Source organism: Suricata suricatta, chromosome 9 (genome assembly GCF_006229205.1).
Source record: "Suricata suricatta isolate VVHF042 chromosome 9, meerkat_22Aug2017_6uvM2_HiC, whole genome shotgun sequence".
In the NCBI taxonomy this organism is placed as follows: Eukaryota; Metazoa; Chordata; class Mammalia; order Carnivora; family Herpestidae; genus Suricata; species Suricata suricatta.
The window spans coordinates 136,015,304-136,025,235 of record NC_043708.1 but is presented as its reverse complement, the minus strand read 5'-3'; the positions used below and the strand labels follow the sequence as shown (position 1 = coordinate 136,025,235).

General features: G+C 57.6%; 1 protein-coding gene across 1 annotated transcript in view; it reads right to left on the bottom strand.

Annotated features, from left to right (window-relative positions):
- Window positions 1–263: 263 nt before the first annotated feature.
- Window positions 264–9,932, bottom strand: part of ALPK3 (alpha kinase 3) — a gene marked incomplete at its 5' end in the record, with an annotated part of 48,333 nt that continues 38,664 nt past the window's right edge. The window contains 7 exons of the mRNA XM_029952302.1: window positions 264–1,804; window positions 2,601–2,649; window positions 5,118–5,341; window positions 6,128–6,216; window positions 6,802–7,082; window positions 9,375–9,410; window positions 9,541–9,668. Of these exons, the coding sequence (XP_029808162.1) occupies window positions 1,459–1,804; window positions 2,601–2,649; window positions 5,118–5,341; window positions 6,128–6,216; window positions 6,802–7,082; window positions 9,375–9,410; window positions 9,541–9,668 (1,153 nt within the window). The remainder of the gene's footprint in view (window positions 1,805–2,600; window positions 2,650–5,117; window positions 5,342–6,127; window positions 6,217–6,801; window positions 7,083–9,374; window positions 9,411–9,540; window positions 9,669–9,932) is intronic.

Below are 9,932 nucleotides of genomic sequence, written 5' to 3'. Positions count from 1 at the left end.
GTTCCTCTTCCAAATGAAGGAATGATTCCAAAGGTCTCCGTCCCCAGGACCCTGTTCAGGGACACAAGCCAGCAGCCCACACGCACACACGGTCTAGCTGTGGCCAGAAAGCCTGAGACTGAATGTCGATCCAGGAGCCAAAACCTGGGCTCCTCACTCCGCAGGGCCCAGGGGCTGCAGGATACCCTCAGAGCACCTGCCTGGGGAGAGGGGACCCTGACTCCGAATACCTACAACCACACCAGATAAGGGCAAGCAGGGCACACAGTTGCTGCCTTTATTGCATTCAAGGGGAGCAGGCTAGCACGGGACCCACTCCGCCCGGGCCTCCAGGAGGGGCCCTCGGGAAGGACCCAGGGGGCTGGGCCAAGCGCAGCAATTCCTCCGGAGCCCCAGGATCGAGAGCTAAGGGCTGGGGGCAGGTGTCCTGGAGACCCCTCCCCCCAAGCATGCAGCGGAAACTTCACCCTTCTTGGGACTCCCAAGGGCACTCCCCACGGAGAAGGGCCTAGCCCTCCGTCCCTGGTCTAGAAGGGATGTGAAATCCACTGTGACTGCGCCTCCTTTCAGTCTGGAGCACAAGAGCCCTCCAAGTCTACACCTCTCCTCTGGCCACAGCCAACGACACAACCCTCACACCACTTCTCGCCTCTCGGGCGACGGGCCTGGGAGAGGAGGGGAGGGTGGGCTGCTGGGGAGGGTGCGGGATCTGGCTGGTGCAGCCCCTGGCCGTGGGGACGCGCGGAGAGGCAGTGGAGGCAAGGCGGCAGGCTGTGACCGGGCGCCCAGCTGGGGCTGGAGACGGGGGGCCTGGGAGCAGAGGGGGCAGGGGTGGGAGTGTCTGCGTGCTGGGAGAAGGGAGGGTGTGAACACACGTCACCAAAGACCACGGCACAAGAACACGACAGGCTCCGGAAGGGCGCCGAGCCCCATCTGGGCTCAGTGACAGGTTAGTTGCAAGACAAGCTGGGAAGATGAGGCCAAGGAGCTGGAAGAGAAGACACCCTGAGTTGCCAGGCCGGGCGTGGTGCGGCGGGCGGTCCGGAGCCCCGAGGACAGCTGGGGGCCAAGCGGAAAGGGGAAAGGCCGGCCCATGGGCCGCCAGGGAACAACACTCACGGCAGTGGCGCCAGTGGCGGGCTGGGGGCTGGGGGCGGAGCTCATGCACGGGACTCGGCCTCCTCCGGCAGTGGCCAGTGTAAACTTCAAGGAGGGCCTGGGCCACCAGGCACTTGGGAGTGCGGCCTGGGAGCGCTGGGTGTCGCTGGCACCAGGAGAGGCCGCTGGGTGCCACGCACAAAAGCCATCGGATGAGGAGCGGATTGAGGAGCGGCCCCCGAGCGGTGCCTCCCCCATGCACCCTCTCCGGTTAGTTCCATCTTGGGCAAGTCTCCAGCAGGTCGAGCTGCTGCCTTGTTGGTCTGCTGCTGGGTGGAGGCCTCCAGCCTCCCGTGGGGGCTACCGCATGCCCTGGGCCTTGGGGCCGCCCTCTTGGATGGGAGGCTGTCCCAGGAACTGGGCTGTGAGTGCCTCTGAGGCCTGAGGGGGGGCCTTGGAGCTTGGAGTATTCTTCCGGGTGCCCTGAGGACTGGGGGGGCCTTTCTTCTGTGGCTGAGGACTCAGCTGGCTGCCCTTCCTGCCAGTAGATGGACTCTTGGAGCCTTTGGCCTTGGCTTGAGGGTGGGCGGCCTCGGGGCCCTTGAGGGGCTTTAGCCCTAGCATCTCACAGAAGGCGTTGCACTGGTGGGAAGCCGCAAACTGGTCCAGCAGGGCAGGGAAACAGCTCTCCTTGAGGCCTTGGTATCTGCAGCCAAACAGGAAGAGCTGAGCGGGAGGCCTCCCCAGAGTGAGAGTCCCTAGGGGGGCCTACTCTGGCGTGGCCACGGCAGGGTGTCATGCCCCGCCCTTTCAGGGGTGCTGGGGAGTCCAGCTGGGCGCCACCTCATGAGGCAGCATCCCAAACCTCAATTCTAAGCAGGTCTCGCTCCACCCAGCCAGGAGCTCATCATGCCCACGTGAATCGGTGTGCGGACGACCTGCCTTTTTAGTATAAATTAGAGCAGACTCTGCGTCACCACTTTACTCCCAGGGCCCTTGCTCGTCTGCGTCGTGGTGAGCCTTCTCAATCGAGAACAGAGAGGAGCCCACGGTTGCAGGTGAGCCTATGTGCCAGCGTCAATACTGCTGGTCCAGGGGCGCTGGGGGGTTCAGTTGGTTAAAGCCTCCGACTCCAGGTCAGGTCATGATCTCACAGTTCATGGGTTCGAGTTCCACATCGGGCTCTGTGCTGACAGCTCAGAGCCTGGAACCTGCTTCGGATTCTGTGTCTTCCTCTCTCTCTGTCCCTCCCCTGCTCATGTTTTGTCTCTCTCTCTCTCAAAAAGAAACATTTAAAAAAAGTTTCTTACGTAAATAAAATACTGCTGGTCAAGACCTGGGGTCAGGGGCGCAGAGGGGAGGGAGAGGTGAGCAGCCCTTGGGATGTTATGACATGGCCACCAGTGCAACTGGGACTGTTTGGCCACAGGCCCAGCACCTCAGGGATGGAGAACCAGAGACCCTTGACAGGAGAAGGCCTCCTGTCCCCGAGAGCCACTCACCCTCGTAGTTTGGTAGCAATCTGCACATCAGTCATCTTCCAATCAACCCCTGGAAAGACAGAAAGCTGAGCGTTGAGGCAGCCGGGGCTGGTTCCAGGGCCCCCACCTCTCCAAAGTATTACTGGGCAGGAACTTGCCAGGGCTCAGGGTGCACTGTCACCTCTGACCTGCCTCATAGGCGGTATGGGCATCTCTGTGTGGCTAGTGGCAATAATATCCCGTTCTGACAGGTGAGGGGACAGGCTCAGAGGTAGGGACCCAGGCAAGGTCACATCCGTTTATACATTTGATAGTTGAGCCCTGACCACATGCAGTGGCCACTGTGAGTCAAAGGAAAAGTTCAGTTTTTCTTATTCTTGGATCCCAAACTCTTGCAGCTGTTCAGTTCTGCCTCTACTGGATCCCACTGGGCCACAAACTGGACTGGCCTCCGCCTCTGAGCTGACCTTTGCTCCTTCCTCTTACCAGACAGCCCATCTGGGCCAGAGTGAGGAGGTGGGGACATGAAGCTAAGTCAGGCTGGACCAGCAGAAGAGTCCCACTGGATAAGACTGGCTTCTACGTGCTCACACAGGCAGTGCGCAAGCATCCGAAGAGGACTAGAGGAAGGCGGTGTTGGGATAAGAGACACCGAGGACCGGTCCCCACCCTGGCCGGTCCGCCCAGCACCGCAGCATCCACGTGTCAGAGCGGGACCCTCTCCCCACTTTCAAACTGTTCAGTCACATCCTTGCAGGACCCGCCTCTCACTAGCAGGGCTCAGTGCTGTGTGCGACAGAGGGACACACACATGCCTCGGGAGGCAGGCGCACCCAGACTGACCTCAGCCCCATCCCTTCCGAGCTGTGAGCTACCTCTAACCCCAGCGTAAGAGTGAGGCAACGCTGCCCACCTCGCCCGGGCGTCAGGAGTGTCATTAGGTGCGCAGAGCCCTGATGTAGTGTCTGAAACACAGCAGTCGTGCAGGAGACATCGATCATCTGTCATTTCTCTCTGGGCCACTCTGCCCCACACTAGCCTGGTCCCTTACACTGCACAGAATTTCTGTTTGCAGAAGGCACTCGTCGACACGGCCTCACTCAGGCCTCACAGCCAGTCTGGGGGGCAAGGAAGAGACTGTCACCCTTGGGAGGGAAAGGGTGGTGAGACTCGGAGAGACTAAGGGACCCAGTCTGTCTGTGCTCCGGCTTTCTCCTGGGTTTACACAGACCAGTAGACTAAAGCCTGACTTCTCGGACTCCTAGCTCTTCCTACTGTATCACATGATCATCTCACACTTCTCCCCACTTCCGGAGGACAGTGTCGATTCCCCAGTCACCTTTTTAGCTTCTCAATGTTGGGTAAATGCTGGCTGGATGGATGGAAGAAAGGATGTATGGAGTCAACAAACAGAATGGATGACAATAGCTTAATGTGCTACCAGCCCCTCAATATACCAAGTTACATATACAATATTTGTACAGGTCAATCCCAATGAAAAGCACATTTGAGCCGGTTTTCTGTCTCTGGCCCTTGGTTTTCTCATGAATGCACACCGGAGACCAGATGTGATCGTGTGTGATATTCCCAGCATCCCTCTCCTCCCGCTGTCCAGAAAACCTCTTCCACCCCACTCCCTCCCCGTTCTGGTTAGAGAGAGGCCCGGGAAGGACTTCCCAGAAAGAGGAGGAGGGTTTGTGCCTGCTGGCCTTTGCAGGGGGGAGTCTGAGTAACGGGAGAGACAGAAATAAGAGGAAGCCAGAGAGACTAAGTTGGGTCACATAATAAAGGGCTAACAAAAGTGGAGGAAGAGGAGAAGGAGGAAGGGAGGAGAGGAAAATAGGGAAGGAAGGAGGAGGGGGAAGAGGAGGAGGGGAAGGAGGAGGAAGAGAGAAGAAGCCGGGAGAGGAAGGAGAAGGGGGAAGGGGAGGGGAGGAAGCCAAAGAGAGGAGAAGAAGGGGGGGAGGGGAGGAGGAGAGGGAGGAGGGAGATGGAGGGGTAGGAACAGCAGGAGGAGGGGAAGGAAGAAGAAAAGAGGAGGAAGAAGAGGAAGGGAGGAGAGAAAGGAGGAGGAGAAAGAAGAGAAAGGAGGCAGAATGGGGGGAGGGGGAAGGGGAGGAAGGGGAGGGGGAGGAGGGGAAGGAAGAGGAGGAGGGAGGAGGGGCAGTAAGCTAGTGAGCTAGGATGGAGGGAAGAGTCTGGGAAGTAGGAGGGGGAAAGTCCAGAGCAAAGCTGGAGGGAAAGGAGGAAGGGAGATTGTGAAAAGGGGGTTGTGGGGTTTTAATTCGCTCCCACGTAACGTTTTTCAAACTCCATTCCTTTTTAATTGTGACTGGAGCGTGGAGCCTGCTCGCTTAACGCCCCTGCGGTTACAGACCATGCAGCCTGAGGCCCGTGTGAAATAGGGCCACGCACAAAATGGCACCTGCTAAGTCTACCCAGAAAGGATACTGTGCAAAGCAAAGGAGCGGAAACAGGAGCGCAGGGACCCTGCCCCCAGGCACGCCCTCGTGCACACGCGCACCGCACACCCCGTACCTGCCAGATCCGTGACAAGGAAGCTGCCGTTTGTCCACAGGTAGAGCCAGTGCTGGAAGGTCTGGCACTTCTGCCTGACCTCGGCGCGGCCGGCCGCCTCGGGGGGCGCCGCGCAGCCCCACTCCCGCGAGCAGCAGGGCTGCAGGGGCGCGCCCAGGTCCTCCTCCAGGGTGGCATACGGGATGTTGTTGGCAGGCCGGTAGATGAGGTACAGCGGGAGGATCCTAAACACGGTTCCGCGTGCTGTGAGCCGGCAGTCGGCCCGAGCTCCCCCCTCCCTCTGGGCTACAGGTACTCTTGGATGATAAGGAAGGCCCTTCCAAGAATGGAATGCTCAGCTCTGATGCCAAAGGGCAGACAGAGAGCGGAGCTCTGGCCCGCGTCCCGGAGAGGAAATGGAGGCCGCTGGCCTCAGAGTCCTGTCTGTTCTGAGGTCAGTGGGCTGAGAATCGAATGGCGCGATGGCCCCAGGAGGACTCTGAGCTTGGGTGAGGGACCAAGACCAGTATGTGTCCGACGGAGAGGAACACTTCCAGAGAGCACTGGGCCAGACTGTGTCCAGCGCCAACCAGACCCCAGGAGTCAGGAGTCAAGAGCTCAGGCCAGGCCTCGACATGGAAATGATGACCACTTCTGGCTGACTCCTCCGACACCCTACACTGATGCTGTCTGCCCGCCCAGCAGTCCTGATCAGGGCCCCGAGGTCTAGCCCACCCCCGCCCCTTCAGAGAGAACCCGGATCTGCTGGGCCCAATCCTGCAACCCGGCGAACACTTGAGCCAGCGGTGGCAGTTCCTCTGAGGAGCAGGGCAGAGGCTTTTCGAAAGCGGGCAGCTAATCTGGAGGTGTTTATTTCTAGATTTTTTGGGACCATCAAGTGGAGCATGGGATTAGCCCATGTGCACAAGGCCATGGCTCAGGATGCCCCCGGGGGCTGTGAAATCACTTGTTCTGGGCAGAAGCTCAAGCCAACGGGTCTGCCGCTGCATGTCCCCTGGTCGTGCACTTACTCGGGCACCTCCCCAAAGCCGGGGGCGGCCTGGGCTTCAGCCGCGAAGATTTTGCAGTACTCCCGACTCATGTTCTGGATCTTGCATCCCTGTGGGTTGAAGAGAAACCAAATCTGGTCAGCAAGGAAGCTCCCCTGGTCTCCATCAGGTCCAGCTCTAAGGCGGGGGGGCCGTCCGCCAGAGGTTTCAGGCCTGGGGAAGTGGGGTGCACCCCTCCCCTGCTCCCTACGCTGCAGCTCATTGTTCTCATTTGCAAAACAAGATGCTGAGAACTTGTTTTCAAAGTGGCTTACAAACGCTGTTTCCTGGACCCCCAGCCAAAGGTGGCGGCGCCCATGGGCCTCGCTGTGGGAAGGTGGCGGCGTCCACGGGCCACCCTGGGGGGAGTGGGAAGACACAGACTGTCCACCCCACTCAGTCCCTCTCCTTTCACCTCCCACACAGGCTTCCGTGGAAGGTATGTGTGAGGGCAACAAGGAAGGTTTCTGCTATAAAACTATGGTTTGAAAACCATGACTAACCCCGAAGACGTAGCCTGGGCTAAGTCTCAGGCTCTGCTCGTGAGGTTGACACCGAGATGGCCTCTGCCCCCCACAGCCTGCCACCAGGGCCCGAGCCAGGGACGGGGAGGAGGGGAAAGAGCGGAAGGAGGGACGGGGGACGGGGCGCGGTACCTGGATGGTGACGTCGTAGTTTCTGCCCAGGAGAGAAGTCTCACTGCTGGGCCCGAACACGAGCAGGCTGGACACCTTGATGACGCACGTGCGGCCTGACTCGAAGATGGGCTCCAGCCCATAGATGACCTTGGCCTGGGAGGCCTTCCGAAGGCCGTACCCGTGTCCACTCCCTCGCAGCTCCTCGCTCACCAGGCGCCCAAAGAGCTTGTCCCCCCAGCAGCCCGAGTCGGCCAGACCCTTCGCGAACACCATGGGGGTCATCTCGATCTCCTCTCCGACTGCAGGGGGACAGGAAACGGGCGGAAAACTGGAAGTTCCTGCCCAACTGAGGTGGGTCTGCCGGGCAGGAAGAGGCCGGAACCATCTCCCGCCCGCCATGCTGGTGCACCCACTCTCCGTGCATTACTGCTCTTGGGGCGTATGCACACCACGGGTCCAAACCAGCCCGTGAACCCCCCGAGGGCAGAACTGTGTCTGACACGACCTGGTTGTGTAACAGTGTGCGAGTGTGCCCGCACAGGGCAAGGACTCAGGGTCCGTGGAGGGAAGGGCATTTCCGTGGACGTCACAATCGGTCCACGATACCAGAATTCCTTTGTTTTGGAATTAGGTGTTTTGCTCAAATGAAGAAATGTCTCCATCTCAAACAACATGTTTGACTGGAACAGAAAGTGGGCGGGGCCAATCCAGCCGTCACGTTCAAACTGTGATCCCTAAAAGCCATTTCCCACTATCGATTGATTCCAGGTCTACGGCAGGAAGTGTACTCAACAGACCTGACCTGCCTTGTCTGACCAGAGAGCAAAGAAGCTACAAAAACGACTGAAGACTTGTCAAGGACGCAGGAGCCAACCTCCCAAAGGGGCTTCCATTGGCCAAAATCAATCTTACCAACCAAACACGATGGTTTGTACAATATGGTAACCGTACCAAATATGTTTTTTTAAAAATCCATACATTCATAATGGTAGTTTAAAAAACACTCATTCCTCCCTCCCCAAAACCCCCAACTTCACTGGTGACCTTTGGAGGATGCTAGGGCACCAAATCAGGGCAACCAAATAACAGAAGAAAGCCAAGTGATGAATGAAGACGTGACAGAATTAAAATACTCCAGCTGTAAACCCTGCTGAAATAAGGGATTTAGGCAATAATTGGTAAATTAAACTGCTAAAACCCTTAGCAATGTAAAGCCCTAAAGCAAGGATTGGGTATAGTTTTTAAACTTTTCCGAGGGACAGACCAGGCAGAAAACTGCTGAAGGCAGGCAGGGATCAACTTTAACATTACTACAGTCTAACAAGCATTCGGTGCCTCCAGACAGAACGCAAAAGATACAGGACACCTGTGAAGTGTTCTTACCCCTCCCCCAAAACTGCACCTGAATCTGACCAAGCTCTTGATCTAATTACACTTGTTGTATTTTTATTTTCTAATATTTATTTGAGAGAGAGGGAGGCAGGGCAGGGGCAGAGAGAGAGGGAGAAACAGAATCTGAAGCCTGATGTAGGGGCTCAAACCCATGAACCGTGAAATCATGACCTGAGCCGGAGTCAGATGCTTAACTGACTGAGCCACCCAGGCGCCCTAGTGTTCTAATTACAGTTTTACGGGAAGTACATGAGTAGAAGAACATGTGAAATGGTGTTAAATCAACAAAGTCTAGAGTGTAAGAAACTACATATCAAGCGACTTCACCAAATAAATGGCAAAAAAGGGGCAACTATGAGGAAGAACAGTTACATATTAGAGAGACTTCACACCGATCAGCCCAAAGCTGTGAGTGGCTCCTAATCTAAGTAAACCAACACCTAGGAGACATCTGGGAAAATGCAATTGGATATTTGAGGATATTAAAGCATTACTACTAAGCTTTTAGGTATAGGGTTATATTTGACATCAAGTAAACTTGACAACTGAACAGAGGCACTAGTTCAACGACTGGCTGATCTAATGAGTGAGTGAGTGAGTGAATGGATGAATGAATGAATGAGTGCATCTCTTGGCACCAAAGCTCTAAACATCTACCATCAGCTGCCTTCGCAGTCCTGACCCTCAGTGCGTCTCCTACGGAAGCAGCACGGGCTCTTCCTCTAAAATTCGGGGAAATGCCTTATAACTCGGGGACGTCCAATCACCAGGGAGCCTGCTCAAAATGTGGTTTTCCTGGCTCCTTCCCCAGACACTATGATTACGGGGGTCTGCAGCAGGCTTGCCGTGTGCCTCCGATGCCGGAACACACAGAAACTCCGGGAAGGGAGCAGGTAGGGTAAGGTGGGTCCTGGCGGATCAAGGGCTCCGACAGGGGCCAAGGCACAAGGCTGAATTAATTTCCTCTTAGCCACTCCTCTCCGCATGTTCCCGCCCCCCCAGTCTTGGGAAACAGCTGCCCTCTCCATCCCCCGCCTCCGAAGCCCTATCCTAAACTAGGAGGCAAAGGGCAGCTTGGTGTGGAGCTAAACTTGGCATTTGAAATGGGTCCTACGCCCTTAAAGAAGGTCCTTCCTGTGGACCGCAGGGGTAGGGGTGAAGGCCCGCCTGTTCCTCCCCCCTGCAGGGGGGCACCATACCTTCACCTTCTTCTCTGGAGATGAATCCTGACAACACTGTGGAGAAAAGCAGAGGAAGCAGCTGCCCTCAGGCTGGCTGTCAGCCGGGAGCACCATCCCTACAGGGATGACCCTGGCCCTCCCGCAGGGGCCGCGCTGGCAGGGGGCCGGGGAGGGGCGCGCTCACCCTCGGGGCTGAGGCAGAAGTCCGTGGAGGCCGAGCCATGCTCGTTGTGGATGGTGCATCGGTACACGCCGCAGTCCACCGGGGACGCCTGCACGATGGCCAAGGCCGCGGGGCCCTCGTCCCCTGCGCTGCGGGGAGGGAGACCCTCCCCGTGAGGGCCATGGCCACGCGCAGCCCAGGGCCAGACCGCGGTCCCCAGGATCCCCTCACACCCTGCCCTCAGCTGGATGTGCCGCGGCAACACGGGACTGGTCAGCAGTCCTGCCCCTCGCCGGCTGTGTGACTTAATACTTCTGAGCCTCAGTTTCCTCCTCCCTACTAAGGAAATACTAGAACCCCCCCACTTCACAGGGTTACTGTAACCCCAAAGTGCGAGGACAGCACTCCACAGC